This window comes from Zalophus californianus, chromosome 1 (genome assembly GCF_009762305.2).
Source record: "Zalophus californianus isolate mZalCal1 chromosome 1, mZalCal1.pri.v2, whole genome shotgun sequence".
Lineage (NCBI taxonomy): Eukaryota > Metazoa > Chordata > Mammalia > Carnivora > Otariidae > Zalophus > Zalophus californianus.
Genome location: NC_045595.1, coordinates 11,891,071 through 11,913,914, shown reverse-complemented (window position 1 = coordinate 11,913,914; position 22,844 = coordinate 11,891,071). Strand labels below are relative to the sequence as shown.

Here is a 22,844-nt window from a genome sequence, read left to right as displayed (position 1 = left end):
GCTGGCTAAATGAACATAGTAATAAAAAAATTAATTAATTAAATTGAATTCCACAAAAAATTAAATAAATTTTCTATAAGAAAAAAGAAACTCTGACCCCTTTTGAAGCCAGGTTCCTGGGTTATATTGAGAAGATTCGAGATAGTTGATTAGCAATATTTGGCAACATCCTTTGCCTCCCTTACAAAATGAGAAAGAGTCCCGGATGGTAAGAGCCGCCCCTCTTAGAGTTGTCATATACAAGTTATGCATAAGTGACCAGCACAAGTCTTGGGGTGTAGCCAGAATTTGTCTGGTCACAGATCCAGAAACATCTTGGAGTATACTGGTTGACCTGGGAAATGGGTAAGAGACTGTGAATTTGGAAGAGCTGATGGCAAAAATGGCTTCTGGATTATATCCGAGAAGTGTCAGTGTGGCTCCCTGTGGTCATCAGAAAATCAACTTACTCTAGTTTGATTGATCAATGTCAACGCATCCTGAAATTTAAATAAACCATGTGTTTAGTCCTTTGCTTTATTTAGTATTAGTTGTTTTGAAAATTTTAAAACAACCAGAGAAATTGAACTTAGTGAATGTATGTTGTTTCTGTAAGTGACGTATTCTAAACTCCAAGGGCTGGGTCAGGACAGATGTTTGAGGCAGGGCTATGAAAGCACAGCGTTGCATCCCATCTTTATTTAAAATGTTGATGTGCTGTTCATCATAAATTTTTTGCATTAATTTTGACTTTTAAAATGCTGCATTAATGGGCACCTGGGTGGCTCAGTTGGTTGCGCGACTGCCTTCGGCTCAGGTCATGATCCTGGAGTCGGGCTCCCTGCTCGGTGGGGAGTCTGCTTCTCCCTCTGACTCTCTTCCCTCTCGTGCTCTCTGTCTCTCATTCTTTCTCTCTCAAATAAATAAATAAAATCTTAAAAAAATAAAAATAAAAAATGCTGCATTAAATATGATCTATCTAGATAACTGAATTTTTTGGTGGCCCCCTAAATTTGGTGGTCAAGGTGAATGCCTCATTTGCCTGACCCTAGTCCCTGCCCTGCTAGACTCTCCCTGCCTTGCCCCACCCCCAATAACCTTGCATTTGTTTTTCCTGAAAAGGACCAAAAAATAGAAGCCATCATTAACTTATCTGGTGACAGAAAATAGGAATAGGAATATATGCCAGAAAGTCAATGTAAACACAACAGGGTCTTAGGTGATGATCCTTGACATCACAGAGTTGGAGACAGCCCCCACCCCTCTGCTCACTAGTGCTGACCAGGACCGGTCCCCACACCCAGGGGCCCTGTCCCACCTCCCCTCTAGTATTCAGCTCCCACTTTCTGAAGTTCCCCCTACCTGCTCCATTCTTAACTGTTTGCCATTCCTTGCTAATGGTCCCCTTTGTGCCACATTCTTTGGTATCCCCCAAGACAGAGCCAGAGCCCAGAGAGGTGATTAAAAGGCCTGGAGCACAGAGAAGGGCTGTTGTTGGGGAGATCTCCAGACTTTAGGGGACCCTTCCCTCCCTGCACTAATTGGAGTGTTTCAGTGCTAATTGCTGGAGGCAAAGGCCAGCTTAAGAGATGCAATTTACTGCCTTCACCTCTATTGTTCTGTTCTCCTCCAATGTTGACTTTGACCCCCTTGCCCTTGCCAGCTCCTTACTCAAGGGTGTTTTCCTCTTCCTCCCCCTCACCCCCACCCCAGGCTATCTCTGTCCAGAGGCCAGAGGTATCTTTCTAAAGGGAAAACCTGAAAAATCACCAGTCGGTTTGTACACTCTTGAGATACAGTACAAACTCTAGTGTGATTGGATCACTGCTTCATCTCCAGTTCCATCCCCCAGCCCTCCCGTGCTCTCCAGCCCCACTAGTCCCTTGGCTGTTCTGTAATAAATCAAGCATGCTCGGACCTCAGGAACTTTGCATAGGTTGTTGCTTCTACCTGGGACACCCTCCCCCTACTCTTACACATCCTTAGGTCTGACCTTAAATGCCGTGTCCTCAGGAAAGCCTTTCCTGATTTCCCCATACTAAGTTGCCACCCCTATTATAAGCAACTCTTATCATAGCAACTTCTTTCTTTTTCTTCATAGCATTTATCACAGTTTGTCATATATATTCACTAGGTTGATTATTTGTTTAATATCCACGTCTTTCTCTCTCAAGTACAAGCACTGAAATCAGGGGTTATGTTTAATCAGTTTAACATTGTATCCCTAGAGGCATCTAAAAAAGTGCCTGGCTCACAGTAGATGCTCAATAACTGTTTGTTGAATAAATACAACAAGGTTTGTCATCATTGGTACTATTGACATTTGGGGATGGCTCATTCTTTGTGGTAGGGGCTGTTCTGTGCATTGTAGGATGTTGAACAGCATCCCTGGCCTTCACCCACTAGATATTGTAGAGCATCTCACCCTCCTTCAGCTGTGATAACCAAAAATTCTCCATAAACTTCCAAGTGTCCTCTGGGGAGCACTGGTGAGAGTCATGCCCCTTTTGGTGGCCGTTAGTGCTTGGTCCATATCTTGGTGAGAGCCCTGGTATTTCTCTGTGTGTCATTCCATCAAGAACCTAGAAACTCTTCAAAGACAGAGAATAGCAATGGATCCATCTCTGTACTACGAAAACTAGCACAGGATTTGAGACAAAGAAGGCTGCAAATAATTATTGAACAGGTCTTAAAAAGTTGGTATTAACTGAGTGCCATTGCATGCCAGTCATTGTCAATTGCCCAACATAGATGATGTTATTTAATTCTCAGAACTATCCTAAGGGATGACTACATTATTATTAAACCCATTTTAACGATAGGAAACTGAGGCCAAGAGATGGGATGTGATTTAACCAACACCACTTTGCTTCATCACTTAACCACTGCACAGACCTGTTCGCAATTCAGAGCATCTTTTTATCTCTTGAGAGACCTAGGTTTCACCGATCTCTAGTGCCATTAGCTGTTGCCATGGTGATGAGTCATGGGGACCATTCATGGAGGCTAAGGAGCCATGGAGAGGAGGATATTCCAGGAGAAGACAATTCTGGGAGAAGAGGGTTAGATCAGGAAGCTTAGTTGGAGCAGCACTTCTCCCAATGGTGCCCCCTGCTGGACCCCAATCCTCTCCACTGAAGACCTACTCCTGCAGCACTGATAACAAAGATGGATACATCAAAGTTGGTGGCTCCAATTGGTCATTGCCTCAACTCACACCTCTCTCTGATCCCAAGCTCATCAAACAAAACTTGAAATTATAAGGTCATCCTAACTACTGTGGACATCCTTGTGCCAGGCACCATGCTAAACCCTTTACAAGCATTGTCTTACTTCAGTCTTTTTTTTTTTTAAGATTTTTATTTATTTATTGAGAGAGAGAGAATGATAGAGAGAGAGCATGAGAGGGAGGAGGGTCAGAGGGAGAAGCAGACTCCCCGCTGAGCAGGGAGCCCGATGCGGGACTCGATCCTGGGACTCCAGGATCATGACCTGAGCCGAAGGCAGTCACTGAACCAACTGAGCCACCCAGATGCCCCAATGTCTTACTTCAGTCTTAAAACTATCTTAGAAGGTAGGTGCTGTGCATTCTTTCCGGGTAGGCTCAGAGAGAGGAAGTGAGCTGCCTAAGCACAAAGAGCAACGTATGAGAGCCAATTTCCCCACCCCACTGCAACAGTGTTAACAAACTTGAAAATTTTTTTGGACTTCTGCTTGGATAGACAAAAATATACCTCACAGTTACCCTTATTTGCCGTCCTTCTTCTAAATTGATTTATTCAACAAATATTTGAGAACTTACATATGCTGTGTAGGCATATAGCAGTTTACAAAATGGGCCAAGAGTCCCTGACTACCTCAAACAACATTCTGGGGGCAGAGACAGACCATATCCAACAAGCAGATATATGCAGGTGGTAATAAGCACGTGTCAGATAAGTAACGCAGATCAAGAGACACAGGACATGGCCAGGGTGTTTCTATTTTGTGTGGTATGGTTAGAGAAGGGCTCTATGATTTTTGAGCCGAAATGTTTTCAGGGAATTGAGATCGAGTTGCTGTTTTCTGAGATAAGAAAGATTGTGGAAGAACTGTGTGTGTGTGAGAAAGAGACGGACAGACAGAGAGAGAGATAATGATAACAGCAATGAGGACTTCCAAGAGTTAGGTTTTGGACACATTAAGTTTGAGAAGCCTACTAGATATCCATGTGGAGATACTGCGTAGGCAGTCGGATAGGGATGAAGATAGGAATTTGGGGGTCACCTGTGTGCAGAGTGTACATAAAGCCCTGCTTTATGTGAATTTATCTGCCCTGATCCCTCATTGCGAGGCTATAATGAGATAATGGACATGAGGGGTAACAGGAAATATGCAGTGCAGTGTACATTCTGCAAAGGAGGATGGTCTGGGTTTCCCACTTTTGACTGAAGTTGTTTCCTACATCCTCCCACTTCCTGATAACATGGGATATTTTTAGTGCTCAAGTTACAGAGAAAAATTGAATTCAACTTTAGGACCAGTGAAGAATAGTTTACTATTCAACTTAAATATGAATAAACATATTTTCTTTTTTTTTAGCTTTGGCTAATTTGACTAATTTATTGCTTGTGCATTTTAATTACATGTGTTGTTGTGTAAAACAGTATCACCATAAACTAATGTCCATTAGTATTATGATAAATTGCTCTTTTAAAATAACTCATAAATTCATATTCAGAAACAACTTAAGGAAAACTTTTTAAAAAATTTTATTTATAAGTAATCCCTACACCCAACATAGGGCTGAAACTCACAACCCTGAAATCAAGTCACAGGCTCTACCAACTGAACCAGCCAGGTGCCTAAAGAAAACATTTTTTTATTGAGATATAATTGACGCATAACATTGTGTAAGTTTAAGGTGTACTATGTGTTGATTTGATACATTTACATATTGCAATATGATTACAACTGTAGCGTTAGCTAATACCTCTATCATGTCACATAATTACCATTTCATTTTTGTGGTGGGAACAACTAAGATCTAGTCTCTTAGCAACTTTTAAGTTACTGGTACAGTATTGTTATCCATAATCACTATGTTATGGGTGAGACCTCCAGGACTTATTTATCTACTGGTTGCAAATTTGTACCCTTAAGCAACATCTCCCCAAACCCCCCTCAGTCCCTGGTAACCAACAATTTTACTCTGTTTTTACGAGTTCGGCTTTTTTAGGTTTTGCATATAAGTGATATTATACAGTATTTGTGATTCTCTTAAATATACATATTTTCAACAAATTATAAATACTATGTAGTATGGTCAACCTTAAATACCCCCTCATGCCCACGGGGAAGCATTAAGCCGGTCTGATCATGAGATACACCTTTATCCTGGACTCTGCACTCATTGTGGCCCAACAAAGAGTTCCCCACTGGCCTGTGTGCCACATCACTCTCTAACACAACAGGGAATTTCTCACGGTGGGACTTTTTCCCTGAACTTATTGTGAAGATGTCTCTGTTTCTCTGCAGCTGCTCAAAATGCACACTTGAAATGCAGAGGTTTCCTTGATTTTGTGTGTGTGTGTGTGAGTCTGCTTTATTACTGTTTCTAACTGCTATTGCACAGATCTGTATAATGCCGAAATTTTGGGTCCTTTGCTCTCCTCTGTTATAATCTAGCTTAGTCTTTTGTAGCCTTGCAAAATCCATGCTGTAGGTACCCATTGCTGCCTAGTAGAAGGTGGAGACCTGACATCTTCCATTTCTCCTCAAAATATGGATTAAAGGTCACGGGAGTAATTAGACCACCCTGGCTTCTGGCAGGAGAAGAACAGATCCTAGGTTTGATGCTGCCTCATAAAGTGTCCTGCAGCAAGTAAGAATCATGAAATCTGATTTTCTCTGTGTGTCATCATCTCATACATCTTAATACACTCTTAATGCTGATTAACCATTGTGTGTACGTTTGGATATTGCCTTCAGGAGTACTTGTAAACCTGAAAGCATCAGATAAATATAGGTTATTACATGTTTACAGGGTGCCATTTCTTTTTTTTTTATGTTATGCTAATCACCATACATTACAGCATTAGTTTTTGATGTAGTGTTCCATGATTCATTATTTGCGTATAACACCCAGTGCTCCATGCAGAACGTGCCCTCTTTAATACCCATCACCAGGCTAACCCATCCCCCCCACCCCCTCCCCTCTAGAACCCTCAGTTTCTTTTTCAGAGTCCATCGTCTTTCATGGTTCATCTCCCCCTCCGATTTCCCCCCTTCATTCTTCCCCTCCTGCTATCTTCTTCTTCTTCTTCTTCTTCTTTTTTTTGCTGGAGTGGTGGGGGGGTGGGAGGGATGGGGTGGCTGGGTGATAGACATTGGGGAGGGTATGTGCTATGGTGAGTGCTGTGAATTGTGCAATACTGTTGAATCACAGATCTGTACCTCTGAAACAAATAATATGTTATATGTTACAGGGTGCCATTTCTAATGGTAGCATCTGGTAATACAATTTAGCTGTTTCCAAGTAATTCTTCCCAGATCATCATATTTTTTCTGGGTAGAGTTTGCTAAAGAAGGTCTTCTTCATGGCAGTCTTCAGCTCCTTGTTCCTGAGACTGAAGATGATGGGGCTGAGGAAAGGTGTGAGGATTGTGTAGGTGATGCCCATCAGGGTGTCTCCTTCCAGAGACTGGGGAGCCTTGGGCTTGAGGTAGATGACAGAAGCGAAGCCATAGTGCATGACCACCACAGTGAGGTGGGAGGCACAGGTGGAGAAGGCTTTGTGCCGACCCTCAGCTGAGGGGATCTTCAAGATGGCAGCCACAATGAAGGCATAAGAAAGGAGGATGAGGAGAAAGCAGCCCAGCAGGGTGGTGATGCACACCAGACCCACGCCCAGGGCCACTATTGGTACATTAGTTCCACAGGCCAGCTTCAACAGTGGTGGCACATGGCAAGCAAAATGGTGGATCTCTTTGGGTCCACAGAAGTTGAGGCAAAAAATGGCCATGGTCACCACCAGCCCCATGACCGAGCCACCAGCCCAGGACAAGGCCACCAGGCACGCACAGCCACGGGGACTCATGAGCACGTTGTAGTGCAGGGGATGGCAGATGGCTACATAGCGGTCGTAGCCCATGACGGTGAGCAGGAAGGAGTGGGTGAAGCCGAACATGAAGGAGAAGAACATCTGGCTGACACAGGCCGCAAAGGCGATGGTGTGGCATGTGGAGAGCAGGTCCGCCAGCAGGCGCGGGGTGATGACCAAGGTGTAGAGGATCTCGGAGATGGACAGGGCACACAAGAAGAGGTACATGGGTGTGTGCAGGCCACGATCGCTCCAGACAGTGGCCATGATGAGCAGGTTCCCCAGCAGGGTGAACAGGTACATCAACAGGAACAGCAAGAAGAACATTAGCTGAAGGTGGGGGAAGGTGGAGAAGCCCACGAGGATGAATTCAGTCACCACTGAGAAATTGCCTCTCTGCATGGAGGCTGCCTGGGGTGAAGTGTGACAGAGAGAGGTCAGCTACTGGATGGAGAAAGGCTTTCACTATACCTGGACTTGTTCAGGAGGCTGCCCATGATCAATGACAGCTGACATTTGTGAAAATTAGTAGAGGGAAACCTCACTAAAATGCACTGGGAGGTTTCAGCAGGGAGAGCTCTCATATCCTGCCCCTCCTGGTGGATTGCAAACTGGACAGCCAGATACATCCTTGACCTCTTCCAGCGCCTGCTTAGTCGTGACAACCAAAAATGTCTCCAGGCATCGCCAATGTTCCCATGAGGGCAAACTCAACCCCAGTTGAAAGCAATGATCTAGATTGTGCAGTTGCGATTCCTTGGCATGTTCCCTCTGCCTCAATCTTGGTTCCTTCCTTCTCCATCCATCAAATGCCTATTTATCTTTAAGATTCAGCTTAAATGTCATCCTGGAATTCTCTTCCCAAAGCAGATTTAATCACTCATTCTTGCGTGCTTCCAAAACAATGACTCCTGAATGAGTTTAAAACTCCTTACTCCTAACTTTATCATGACCCTCATCACAATGGGTCATGCTGGAGATACAACTATCTCTGGCACTGGATTTTGAGTTCTTGATGAGAACAGCTACCCTTTATTGGATGTATCCTATAGACCCAGCACCTATGCTCATGCATTTTGTATTAAATCTTTACTCCAACATTATAAGGCATCTGCTATGATCCCCATTTTATAGATGTGGCAGCTGAATCCCACAGAAGACATATCAATTGCCCAAGGGACCACAGCTCTGGAATAAGAAAGCCAGGATCTGAACCTACATTTGAATGACCCCCAAATTTATCTCTTTCTAACCTCTCTGTCATACTCACCACTTACTGGTGGCAGTTAATGAATGTCAGAGGCCACTCCCAGGACCTGGGAGATGTCAGTTTCACCATGCTAGACCATTCACACACTCCTTCCCCATATCAGTTAAGATCACAAAAATCCACAGCCATGAAGAAAGAAAGGGAGAGGAGGTATGAGAAGACAAGAAGTCACCATGTCCCAAGGGGTTGGCCCAGAGCTGCATAAAGCACCCTCTGAAATGAGGGGGATGCAGAATGCACCTAAGAGGGGTGCTTGTTCATTCTGGAAAAGACAAAACTATGGAGACAGTAAAAAGATTGGTGGTTGCCAGAGGCTCAGAGGGGAGAGAGGAAGGGATAAATAGGTGGAACTCTGGGGTGGTGGGGTAAACTGGTGAACTGTTCTGTATGATACTGTAATGGTGGGTACATTACATTGTGCATTTTTCAAAATTCATAGCATGTACAACACCAACAGTGAACCTAATGTAAACTGTAGGCTTTTGTTAATAATAATGTGTTAATATTACTTCAGCAACTGTAATAGAGGTACCTCACTAATGCAGGATATTAAGGGGGAAACTGTGCAGGGAGACAGAGGGTCTATAAGAAATCTCTGCATTATCTGCTCAATTTTTTATTATTTTTTATTTTATTTTATTACTTATTTTATTTAAATTCAATTAGTTAACATATAGTATATTATTAGTTTCAGATGCATTGAGGAGGGCACGAGATATAATGACCACTGGGTATTATATGCAACTGATGAATTCTCAATTTTTAAAAAGATTTTTGAAATTCAGGGGTACCTAGGTGGTTCAGTCATTGGGTGTCTGCCTTCAGCTCAGGTCATGATCCCAGGGTCCTGGGATCAAGCCCCACATCGGGCTCCCCGCTCAGCGGGAAGCCTGCTTCTCCCTCCCCCACTCCCCCTGCTTGTGTTCCTTCTCTCGCTGTGTTTCTCTCTCTGTCGAATGAATGAATGAATGAATGAATGAACGAATAAATAAATAAATCTATCTTTAAAAAAATTTTTTAATTCATTTATTTGAGAGAGAGATTGAGCATGAGCAGAGGGAGTGGAAGGGGAGAGGGAGCAGCAGAATCCCCACTGAGCAGGGAGCCTGGACATGGGCCGATCCCAGGACCCCAACATCATGACCTAAGCCGAAGACAGACGCTTAACTGACTGAACCAGCCAAGCATCCCTCTGTTCAATTCTTCATAAACCTGAAACTGCTCTAAAATGTGAATCCCATTAATTTTTTAAGTAGAAAATAAAACATAGACCCATGATGGGCGTGGGTCCAGGACAGCAGAGAGGGGGACTAAAACCTTCCTGGCACTGATCTACCAGAACACCTGGTGAATTCTTCTTTAGATAAACTAGACTGTCCCAGAGAAAGAGAGAGAGAGAGTGTGTGTGAGAAAGAGAGAGAGAGATCTGGCTAACTGGAACTTAGAAGAAACCATGGTGGGGCCAGCTCCTGTCCATATACACCCCTAAGGCTGGGTTTCCTGCCATCAACATTAGGGACATTTGGGGCTGGATCGTTCTTTGGGGTGGGGACTGTGTGTGCAGGATTGAGCTGCATCTCTGGTACCCATAGATGCCAGTAGCACCTCTCAGTTGTGCTAATCAAAAGTATCTTTGCATATTGTCATATGTCTCCTGGGGGGCAGAAGTGCCCCTGGCTGAGAACCACAGGCTAGGTCTGTCTTGCCCCTCAGACCCCATGTTTCTTTACCTGTCTGCCCCCACCCTGGCTGTCTCTTCTTAGTCAAACTGTTGGTTTCCCTTCTTTGCATCTTCCTTCCCACTTTAGACATCTCCTACCTGCCTTGTTCTCTCCTTCTCTTCATCCTTAATTCCTCACCATCACCCCATCTGTCCCTCGGGCCTCCGTGATAGTTTACACCCCTGGAGGTGGCCGGAGACTCTCAATCCTGAACCCTCTTATCTCTCTCTTTCTTTGCCTCTCCCTGATCCTTTACCACTGGTTTCTGGGCAGGACAGAGAGGGGAGAGAGGTGAAAAGTCAGAAAGGCATCCTGGGTAACTTTGAGTGGGTAACTTCTATCTCTGTACCTCAGCTTCTCACCTATACAATGAACCTCCCTCATAAGGTAATATGAGCTCCAAAAAAGGTAATGCCTGCAAAGCAATCATCACACTGCCTTGAAGCTAGAAAGTGGAGCCCCACCTGTTGCCCCCACGCCATAGACTCAAGTTGCACAACGGATTGTATAAACAGGGTGGTTTCACTGAGTCCGGGACAGATGCTGTTTCCCCAGGTCTCTCCTAGTCAGGTGGAATGTGGGAAAGGTGACTCACCTGGGGTTGAGGCTCTGCGTCTGCCTCTGCCTCACTCCAGCAGGAGATCCTGGGTTAGCGTTGCTCTGCAGGTGAGGGCTGGACTGCAAAGCAAGGAGTTGTTGCCCTGAGCGTGCCAGCTGGGCTGGGGTGGAGGGGGGGTTACCTGAGCCTGCCTCCATTATTTACGCTGCCTCTGTTCCCTACCTGCTGCCTTCTCTCACTGTGGTCCTACTGCTTCTGCCTCTGCTACAGGGATGCCACAACCCCTTGGGATTCTGCAAGGGAGGGGGCAACCTCAGAGAGACTATGTCCTCACTTTCCTTCCCTCCTTGCCTGCCAGAGGTGAGTCAATTACCTGAGCTTCTCAGGGACTTAAGCAGAGTCTAATGCTCTGCAAATTTGGGATTTGGGGCCTGGCTTCTGATGTTGAGAGGAGAGTAGCCCTACCATGGGTCACTGGGGCCAAGGAATCTGCCTAACATGCCCTCTTGACCTTCATCTTTCCCCATCCAGGTCACTTGCACAATTAAAGGTCTTTTTAAAGATTTAAAACATAAAAAAACCCCACAACTATTTGTTTCTTCTTATTAAATAATTGAAATGCCACAACTAAAGCTAAAAGTCATGCAATGGCCAGCCATGCAGTTGTGGTGGTGAACTTGATGGGCATCCTTCCAGAACTTTGTATGCATGTGGCATGTGAACAAACATAAAATAAGATTACTATTATGAGTTTTTGTTGTGGTTTAAGGTAGGTATCTTTCTGTAACTTGATTTTTTTTCACTCAACATCACAAAGTGAAATCCATGTAGTTTACAGAGACCAAGGTTTCCAGACCTTGGCAGTACTCACATTTGAGGCTGGATCATTCTTTGTGGTGGGGGTTGTCCTGCACATTGCAGATGTCCTGTACATTGCAGAACAGGACAACCTGTTCTCTACCTGCAAGATGCCAGTAATCTCCCCACCCAAGTCATAAAAAAATGTCTCCAGATATTGCCAAAATTGCCCCTAGGTGAGAACCAATGCTATAGAACCACCCCATTTTTATAAAATCAGTTTAATATTCAATTTTATGAATATGCACAGTATATACTTAGCTAATAGACACTTCAGTTGCTTCTAATTTTTCACTGTTATTAGGAATATTGTAATACGTATCTTTGTATGTCATTTACTACCCACAGGCACTATCAAATACAAATTAAGTAGCAAGATGATCAGGTCATAGGAAATATGATTCTTAAATTTAAGAAGAATTGTCAAATTAAACTCCCAAGTGGCTGTGTTAATTCACACTCCCAGCACCTCTGTGTCAGAGGATTTATTTCCCCACATCCTCACTAACGCTTGATCGTGTAAAACTTAATTTTGCCAATATGGTCGCCAAGTGGTCTCGTCTCCTGTTGTGGCTTTAATTTACATTTCCCTAATTACTGGTGGGGTTGAAAGTCTCCATTGGTTTCTAACCATATGAGTTTCCTCTTTTTGATATGTCTGTCCAAAGCCTTTCTTCATTTTCCTGTTAGATTGTCTTGTTCTTATTGATTTGCAGATATTTTTGAAGAGATTTTAAATACTAATTTTGTCTACCATTTTTTCCTTTGCCTTCTGTTTCTTATGCCTTACTACTTTTCCTGTCAGAAACATTCTCTTTGGTTTCTTCTTTTTTTCATGATTTATATTTTTTTATTTAAATTCAATTAGCCAACATATGGTACATATTTAGTTTCCAACGTAATGTTCAATAATTTATCAGTTGCGCATAACACCCAGTGCATCGTCCTTGGTGTCTTCTAATGCTTTTATACTATAGTGTTAGGGTTGAAAAACTACCCCTCATAAATTTTGTTTCTATAAGTTTTACTGGAATACAGCCATGCCCATTCATCAACTATGACCATTTTTGTGCTATGAGGGCAGAATTGAGTGGTTGTGACAAAAATAGTGTGACCCGCAACATTGAAAATATTTACCATCTGTCCATTTACAGAGAAGGTTTGCCAGCCTCTCAAACTTTCTACCAAAAAATACCATGCAAACATTTCAGGCTGGATTTCAACTTATTTTTTAAGACTTTTTTTTTAGAGCAGTTTTAGGTCCTCAGCATATTTAAGAGGGAGGCACAGAGATTTCCCATATACCCCTTGCCCTGCATAGACTCGCATTATCAATATCCCCCACCAGAGTGGCTCTTTTGTTATAATCAATGAACCTACATTGACACATCATCATCACCCAAAGTCTATAGTTTACATATGGTTCGTTCTCATTGTACATTCTAAGGGTTTTAACAAATGTATAATGAGATGTATTCATCATTATGGTATCATACAAAGTATTTCCACTCCCCAAAAATCCCCTGTGTTCACCTTTTCATCCTTCCCTCACCCCTCCAACCCCTGGCAAACACTGATCTCCTTACTGTCTCTATAGTTTTGGCTTTTCCTGAATATAATGTAGTTGGATTCATACAGTCTGTAGCCTTTTCAGATTGGCTTCTTTCACATACTGATGGCATTTAAAGTTCCTCCATGTTTTGTATGGCTTGATAGCTCAGTTCTCTTTAGTGCTGAATAATATTCCATTGTCTGGATGGACCACAGTTTATCCATTCACCTACTGAAGGACATGTTAGTTGTTTCAAGTTTTGGCAATTATTAATAAATCTGCTATAAGCATCCATGTTCAGATTTTTATGGACCTAAGTTTTCAACATCTTGGGATCAATACCAAGGAGTATGGTTGCTGGATTATGTGGTCAGAATATATATAGTTTTGTAAGACACTGCCAAACTGTCTTCCAAAGTGGGGGTACCATTTTGCATTCCCACCAGCAGTGAATCAGAGTTCCTTTTGCTCCACATCCTAGTCAGCGTTTGATGTTCTCAGTGTTCTAGATGTTAGCCTTTCTAATAGGTCTGTGGTTGTAATACTTATTTTTGAATGTCTAACTAGTGTTCTAACATAAGTTAATAAATAGTCCACTGATATGAAGTGCCACTTTTAACATAAGTTTACTTATATGTGAATCTGTTCCATGACTCTTATTCTGTTCCACTGTTTTATACATCTATTCCCATATAATATAATGCTGTCTTAAAAAATTATTTTAGTAATATATTTATAACATGGCATATATCTTTGATAGTAACAGTAGTTGTAGCAGTTAATAATGACTAAGATTTGGTCAGTACTTACTCTGTTCCTGGTACTCTTCTAAGATTATAATTACATAAACAGATATATATGTGGGTCATCAATTCTCACAACTCTATGAGCTAGGTACTCCTGGCATCCCCAGGTTCCAAATTTAAGGAACAGAGGCATAAGGAGGTTAAATAACTTGGCCAAGGTCTTTAGCCATGAAGAAGTGGATATTTGAATCCTCCATATTGTTCTCATCTCTAATTTTGTCATCTGTTCCCTGTTCTTTTTTGTTCATATTTGCATCAGATATTCTTACACATGTATATGTTCATGTGAATTGTGAACTAGCATTTCTTTTTTTTTATTTTCTTATTGTTATGTTAATCACCATATATTACATCATTAGTTTTTGGTGCAGTGTTCCATGATTCATTGTTTGTTCATAACACCCAGTGCTCCATGCAGAACGTGCCCTCCTCAATACCCATCACCAGGTTAACCCATCCCCCTACCCACCTCCCATCTAGAACCCTCAGTTTGTTTTTCAGAGTCCATCATCTCTCATGGTTCGTCTCCCCCTCTGACATACTCCCCTTTTCTTCCTCTCCTGTTATCTTCTTCTTCTTCTTTTTTCTTAAAATATGTTGCGTTATTTGTTTCAGAAGTACAGAACTGTGATTCAACAGTCTTGCACAATTCACAGCGCTCACCGTAGCACATACCCTCCCCAATGTCTATCACCCAGCCACCCCATCCCTCCCACCCCCAACCACTCCAGTAACACTCAGTTTCTTTCCTGAGATTAAGAATTCCTCATATCAGTGAGGTCATGTGATACATGTCTTTCTCTGATTGACTTATTTCACTCAGCATAACACCCTCCAGTTCCATCCACGTCGTTGCAAATGGCAAGATCTCATTCCTTTTGATGGCTGCATAATATTCCATTGTGTATATATACCACTTCTTCTTTATCCATTCATCTGTCGATGGGCATCTTGGCTCTTTCCACAGTTTGGCTATTGCTGCTATAAACATTGGGGTACACGTACCCCTTCGGGTCCCTACATTTGTATCTTTGGGGTAAATACCCAGTAGTGCAATTGCTGGATCGAACAGTAGCTCTAATTTCAACTGTTTGAGGAACCTCCATACTGTTTTCCAGAGGGGTTGCACCAGCTTGCATTCCCACCAACAGTGTAGGAGGGTTCCCCTTTCTCCACATCCCCGCCAACATCTGTCATTCCCTGACTTGTTAATTTTAGCCATTCTGACGGGTGTGAGGTGGTATCTCATTGAGGTTTTGATTTGGATTTCCCTGATGCCGAGCGATGTTGAGCACTTTTTCATGTGCCTGTTGGCCATTTGGATGTCTTCTTTGGAGAAATGTCTGTTCATGTCTTCTGCCCATTTCTTGATTGGATTATTTGTTCTTTGGGTGTTGAGTTTGATAAGTTCTTTATAGATTTTGGATACTAGCCCTTTATCTGATATGTCATTTGCAAATATTTTCTCCCATTCTGTCGGTTGTCTTTTGGTTTAGTGGACTGTTTCTTTTGCTGTGCAAAAGCTTTTTATCTTGATGAAATCCCAATAGTTCATTTTTGCCCTGGCTTCCCGTGCCTTTGGCGATGTTTCTAGGAAGAAGTTGCTGTGGCTAAGGTCGAAAAGGTTGCTACCTGTGTTCTCCTTTAGGATTTTGATGGACTCCTGTCTCACGTTTAGGTCTTTCAACCATTTGGAGTCTATTTTTGTGTGTGGTGTAAGGAAATGGTCCAGTTTCATTCTTCTGCATATGGCTGTCCAATTTTCCCAACACCATTTGTTGAAGAGACTGCCTCTTTTCCATTGGACATTCTTTTCTGCTTTGTCAAAGATAAGTTGACCATAGAGTTGAGGGTCCATTTCTGGGCTCTCGATTCTGTTCCATTGATCGATGTGTCTGTTTTTGTGCCAGTACCATACTGTCTTGATGATGACAGCTTTGTAATAGAGCTGGAAGTCCAGAATTGTGATGCCGCCAGCTTTGCTTTTCTTTCTCAATATTCCTCTGGCTATTCGGGGTCTCTTCTGGTTCCATACAAATTTTAGGATTATTTGTTCCATTTCTTTGAAAAAAGTGGATGGTATTTTGATGGGGATTGCATTGAATGTGTAGATTGCTCTAGGTAGCATTGACATCTTCACAATGTTGATTCTCCCAATCCATGAGCATGGAACGTTTTTCCATTTCTTTGTGTCTTCTTCAATTTCTTTCATGAGTATTTTATAGTGTTCTGAATACAGATCCTTTGCCTCTTTGGTTAGATTTATTCCTAGATATCTAATGGTTTTGGGTGCAATTGTAAATGGGATCGACTCCTTGATTTGTCTCTCTTCTGTCTTGTTGTTGGTGTATAGGAATGCCACTGATTTCTGTGCATTGATTTTATAGCCTGCTCCTTGACTGAATTCCTGTATGAGTTCTAGCAGTTTTGGGGTGGAGTCTTTTGGGTTTTCCACATACAGTATCATATCATCTGCAAAGAGTGAGAGTTTGACTTCCTCTTTGCCGATTTGGATGCCTTTGATTTCTTTTTGTTGTCTAATTGCTGTGGCTAGGACTTCTAATACTATGTTGAATAGCAGTGGTGAGAGTGGACATCCCTGCCGCATTCCTGACCTTAGGGGAAAAGCTCTCAGCCTTTCCCCATTGAGAATGATATTCGCTGTAGGTTTTTCATAGATGGCTTTTATGATATTGAGGTATGTGCCCTCTATCCTTATACTCTGAAGAGTTTTGATCAAGAAAGGATGCTGTACTTTGTCAAATGCTTTTTCTGCATCTATTGAGAGGATCATATGATTCTTGTTCTTTCTTGTGTTAATGTATTGTATCACGTTGATTGATTTGCGGATGTTGAACCAGCCTTGCAGCCCAGGAATAAATCCCACTTGGTCGTGGTGAATAATCCTTTTAATGTACTGTTGGATCCTATTGGCTAGTATTTTGGTGAGAATTTTTGCATCCATGTTCATCAAGGATATTGGTCTGTAATTCTCTTTTTTGATGGGGTCTTTGTCTGGTTTTGGGATCAAGGTAATGCTGGCCTCATAAAATGAGTTTGGAAGTTTCCCTTCCATTTCTATTTTTTGGAACAGTTTCAGGAGAATAGGTATTAATTCTTCTTGAAATGTCTGATAGAATTCCCCTGGGAAGCCATCTGGCCCTGGGCTTTTGTTTCTTGGGAGATTTTGGATGACTGCTTCAATTTGCTTAGTGGTTATAGGTCTGTTCAGGTTTTCTATTTCTTCCTGGTTCAATTTTGGTAGTTGATACATCTCTAGGAATGCACCCATTTCTTCCAGGTTATCTAATTTGCTGGCATAGAGTTGCTCATAATATGTTCTTATAATTGTTTGTATTTCTTTGGTGTTGGTTGTGATCTCTCCTCTTTCATTCATGATTTTGTTGATTTGGGTCATTTCTCTTTTCTTTTTGATCTGTCTAGCCAGGGGTTTATCAATCTTGTTAATTCTTTCAAAGAACCAGCTCCTAGTTTCGTTGATCTGTTCTACTGTTCTTTTGGTTTCTAGTTCATTGATTTCTGCTCTGATCTTTATGATTTCTCTTCTCCTGCTGGGTTTAGGCTTTATTTGCTGTTCTTTCTCCAGCTCCTTTAGGTGTAGGTTTAGGTTGTGTATTTGAGACCTTTCTTGTTTCTTGAGAAAGGCTTGTATTGCTATATACTTTCCTCTCAGGACTGCCTTTGCTGTATCCCAAAGATTTTGAACAGTTGTGTTTTCATTTTCATTGGTTTCCATGAATTTTTTTAATTCTTCTTTAATTTTTTGGTTGACCCATTCATTCTTTAGTAGGATGCTCTTTAGCCTCCATGTATTTGAGTTCTTTCCGACTTTCCTCTTGTGGTTGAGTTCTAGTTTCAAAGCATTGTGGTCTGAAAATATGCAGGGAATTATCCCAATCTTTTGGTACCGATTGAGACCTGATTTGTGACCTAGGATGTGATCAATTCTGGAGAATGTTCCATGGGCACTAGAGAAGAATGTGTATTCCTTTGCTTTGGGATGGAATGTTCTGAATATGTCTGTGAAGTCCATTTGGTCCAGTGTGTCATTTAAAGTCTTTCTTTCCTTGTTGATCTTTTGCTTAGATGATCTGTCCATTTCAGTCAGGGGGGTGTTAAAGTCCCCCACTATTAGTGTATTGTTGTCAATGTGTTTCTTTGCTTTTGTTATTAATTGCCTTATATAATTGGCTGCTCCCATGTTCGGGGCATAGATATTTACAATTGTTAGATCTTCTTGTTGGATAGACCCTTTAAGTAGGATAGAGTGTCCTTCCTCATCTCTTATTACAGTCTTTGTTTTAAAATCTAGTTTGTCTGATATAAGGATTGCCACCCCAGCTTTCTTTTGGTGTCCATTAGCATGGTAAATGGTTTTCCACCCCCTCACTTTCAATCTGGGGGTGTCTTTGGGTCTAAAATGAGTCTCTTGCAGACAGCATATGGATGGGTCTTGTTTTTTAATCCAATCTGATAGCCTGTGTCTTTTGATTGGGGCATTGAGTCCATTTACATTCAGGGTAACTATTGAAAGGTATGAATTTAGTGCCATTGGATTGCCTGTAAGGTGACTGTTAACTGTCTGTTGTCTGTGTTCGTTTCTGCTCTTTGCTGCTTTTAGGTTCTCTCTTTGCTTAGAGGACCCCTCTCAATATTTCTTGGAGGGCTGGTTTCGTGTTTGCAAATTCCTTTAGTTTTTGTTTGTTCTGGAAGCTTTTTATCTCTCCTTCTATTTTCAACGATAGCCTAGCTGGATATAGTATTCTTGGCTGCATATTTTTCTCGTTTAGTTCTCTGAAGATATCTTGCCAGTCCTTTCTGGCCTGCCAGGTCTCTGTGGATAGGTCTGTTGCCAATCTAATGTTTCTACCATTGTAGGTTACATATCTCTTCTCCCGAGCTGCTTTCAGGATTTTCTCTTTGTCTCTGAGACTCGTAAGTTTTACTATTAGATGTCGGGGTGTTGACCTATTATTATTGATTTTGAGAGGGGATCTCTGTGCCTCCTGGGTTTTAATGCCTGTTTCCTTCCTCACATTAGGGAAGTTCTCTGCTATAATTTGCTCCAATATACCTTCTGCCCCTCTCTCTCTCCTCTTCTTCTTCTGGGATCCCAATTATTCTAATGTTGTTTCGTCTTATCATATCACTTATCTCTCGAATTCTGCCCTCGTGATCCTGTAGTTGTTTCTCTCTCTTTTTCTCAGCCTCTTTATTTTCCATCATTTGGTCTTCTATATCGCTGATTCTCTCTTCTGCCTCATTTATCCTAGCATTTAGTGCCCCCATTTTTTATTGCACCTCATCAATAGCCTTTTTGATTTCGATTTGGTTAGATTTTAGTTCTTTTATTTCTCCAGAAAGGGTTTCTCTAATAACTTCCACGCTTTTTTCAAGCCCAGCTAGTATCTTTAAAGTCATGATTCTGAACTCTAGGTCCGACATCGTACTAACGTCCGTATTGAGTAGGTCCCTGGCTGACGGTACGACCTCTTGTTCTTTTTGCTGAGGTGATTTCTTTCGTCTTGTCATTTTGTCCAGAGGAGAATAGATGAATGAGAGAACAAAATGCCAACAGGTTTACAACGTCCCCAGCAAATATACTGTATACAAATCAGAAAAGACCTGAAACCAGGGGAAAAGAAAGGGAAAGAAAGAAAAAAGAAAGAGAAAAAGAAAAAAAAAGATAAAAACAAAAACAAAACAATACAAAAAAGGCAGAATATGATCAAATATGATCAGGCTAGTGCATATATCAGTGCCACACACTAGATTTTGGGCATATTTTGGTCTGTTAGAAAAAAGTGCCTCCTAAAATTTTAAAGGAAGAAAGACATATATGTACAAAATAAGGGTTGATACAATGAAGGGATGGAAGATGACTGTAAAGATGGAAATTATAAAAGATTTTATAAAAGGACTTGGTAAGATAAGTTGTTTGAAAAAAGAAAGAAGATTTAAGAAAAAAAAAAGGAAAAAGGGAGAGAATGTGATCAGGCAGGAGACTAGAACAAAGCCATACACTAGTGATTTAGGGTATATTTTGATCTGTTAGAAGAAACTGTACCTCAAAATTTTAAAGAGAGAACAACTTATATATATATGCCAAAAATAAGGGTAACTACTATGAAGGGATAAAATATGACTCTAAAAATGAAAAATAAAAAATGTTTTTTTTAAAAAAAAAGGGATTTATAAGATGTTGGTTGAAAAACGGAAAAAGAAAAATAAAAAAACAGTCAACAAAAATTAACTTTGATGAAATAATGAATCATGGTAAAAAAAAAAAAAAAAAAGCCATGAATCTATGTGCAGTATTCCCCTAGCGCTGGAGTTCTCCTATTCTCCTTGATCGATCAACTTGGTCTTGGCTTGCTGGCTGTTTGTGCTGATCTTCTGGGGGAGGGGCCTGTTGCTGTGGTTTCCAAATGTCTTTGCCGGAGGCGGAATTGCCCCGCCCTTCTCGGTCCGGGCTAAGGAAGCTGCTCCGGTTTGCTCTCAGGAGCTTTTGTTCCCTGCAAGCTCTCGGTACAGCTTTGGAGGACCAGGGCAGAAATGGTGGCCTCCCAATCTCCACTTGGAGGAGCTGAGAACTCGGGGCCCCGCTCCTCAGTGTGCCCCCTGAGAAAAGCAGTCACTTCCGTGTCCCCGGTCTCCGGCCGCACTCCGTGCTCACCCGGCCTGTGACCGAGCGTTGTTATCTCTGGCACCCGACCCCGCGCGGAGTCTCCAAACCCAGCAGATCCCTGCAGTGCGTTCCCGCACCGCTCCTCCCCGGGAAGGAAGGGGAGTCTCCCCGGATCTGCTGCTTGTTGGGTCCCTGCTGGGGGAGCCGTGCCCCGACTGGGTCGCAGATCACAGTTTATGGCAACCCCGAGCTGAGAGCCCGCGACTCTGCTCCGTCTCTGCAGCCGGCTTCCCTGCTCTGATACCTGGGAGCTCTGGCGCACTCAGGCACCCCCGGTCTCTCTGTGACCCCAAGGGTCCTGAGACCACACTGTCCCGGGAGGATTCCACCCCCCGCTTAGCCACTGCAGCGACGTCCCTCCGCCGAGCCAACTTCTAAAAGGTCCGATTTTGTGCTCCGCGGCTCTATCACTTGCCAGAAGCAGCCGGCGGAGGCCCCTCCCCCGCCATCTATCCTCCCGAATATCGCCTCGGATTCACTTCTCCGCACGTCCTACCTTCCAGTAAGTGGTCGCTTCTCTGTTCAGAGAGTTGTTGCTACTCTCCTGTTCGATCTCCTGTTGAGTTCATAGGTGTTCAGAATGGTTTGATCCCTATTCAGCTGAATTCCTGAGACCAGACGAAATCTAGGTCTCCTACTCCTCCGCCATCTTGCTCCGCCTCCGTGAACTAGCATTTCAAATTTCATGTTAAAATTTTTTTTATGTTAAGTTAGCCACCATACAGTACATCACTAGTTTTTGATGTAGTGTTCAATGATTCATTAGTTGCATTAAAATTTTTATCAGGTTTTCATCATTTTACAGATTAATTAATTTTTACATTATTACATCTTTGATATCTCTTTCCATTTATCTAGAAATTCTTTTATGTCCATTAGCAAAATGTTATAGTTTCCCCCATAAATGTCTTGCTCATTTCTTGCTAGTGTTATAGATAGATGACTCATAAGTTTTGTTGCTTTTGTGAGTGGGATATTTTTTTCCTATTATATTGTGTTCATGGGGTTAATTATATAAGAAAGCTATATCGTTAGTTAATTCTCAAAGCTTTCGTAGATAATCACTATTGGAAAATATTGACAACACAGATTCTCCCTGTCCAATCCTTATACCCCTTTTTTGTTTTCTTGTTCTAGTACATTGTCTAGGTCCTCCAGTACAATGCAGAAGAGAAGTAATGATGGTGAGCATTCTTTTCTTTTAATTGAGATATAATTGACATATAACATTATATTAGTTTCAGGTGTACAACATAAGGATTCAATATAGGTATATATTGAAACTAGGCATTCTTATCATTTCTCATGTTAATGGGAATCTTTCTGTATCTCACCATTAGGTAAATTGCTTGATTCTTTCAGTTCTCTACACCTGGGTGCAGAAGGCCTCATCTTTTAATGTCCTCTGTCCCTTCTTGGCAGATTCAAACTCTATCTGTTGTATTTCCTATTATAAACTGTTAGTGGTTAAAGGTAGAAGCTTGATTGGATTCAGGTTCTAAATTTTAGGCAACATTACTTCATAAGGGGTGTTGTGTGTTTTCTATTGCTTCATATCAGGAGGAATGTAATGTCTGACAGACATGCTTTTAGTGGTACTAGGATTGATCAGTGTGTTCTGATGTGTGTCTGGCCTATTCATTCTACTTTCCTTTCATGGAATGGTTGCAGCTTTCATTGATCATCATTGCCTACAAGACTAGAGCTTTTATTACAAAAGGTACACAGTCTCTGCTGAAAGCTGTGCCTAGCAGGACTGTGATGGGGAGCAATTGCCAACCTTTCTCTGGTGAGTCCAGAATATCTGGATACAGCCACAGATCCCTGTGTGAATGGGGAGGGCAAGAATTCAGCCACATGTGGTCCTACTCATAGGAATGGCCATACCCAAGAAAGTTTATTCCCTTGTACCTTGGAGGAGAAGGGTTTATTTAGATTTGTCAACTTGGAGACTTCATCTTGGCCTTGCTCCAGTTAAAGGCTATCTTATGAGCTGTGTCCTTCCAAAACTCATATGTTGAAGTCTTAATCCCCAGTACATCAGAACGTGACTGTTTTTGGAGGTAGGATCCTTAAAGAGGTGATTAAGGTAAAATAAGGTCATATGGGTAGACCCTAATTCAATATGACTGGCGTCCTTATAAGAAGAGGAAATTTGAATGCAGATACAAAGGAAAGACAATGTGAACACAGAGGGAGAAGATGACCATTTACAAGCCATGGAGAGAGGCCTTAGGAGAAACAACCCTACTGACAACTTGGTCTTGGACTTCCAACCTCCAGAACTGTAATAAAATAAATTTCTGTTA

At 42.0% G+C, this 22,844-nt stretch overlaps 1 protein-coding gene across 1 annotated transcript; it reads right to left on the bottom strand.

Moving 5' to 3' along the window:
- Window positions 1-6,514: 6,514 nt before the first annotated feature.
- LOC113917937 (olfactory receptor 10H1) lies at window positions 6,515-7,523 on the bottom strand. The gene has a single exon (XM_035722609.1). It carries the CDS (start codon window positions 7,460-7,462, stop codon window positions 6,515-6,517), a length of 948 nt encoding a protein of 315 aa, XP_035578502.1. The 5' UTR covers window positions 7,463-7,523.
- Between the last annotated feature and the right edge of the window lie 15,321 nt (window positions 7,524-22,844).

Bases quoted from the DNA above. Each gene is read 5' to 3' on its own strand.
- LOC113917937 (XM_035722609.1), bottom strand. From the start codon at position 7,462: ATGCAGAGAGGCAATTTCTCAGTGGTGACTGAATTCATCCTCGTGGGC.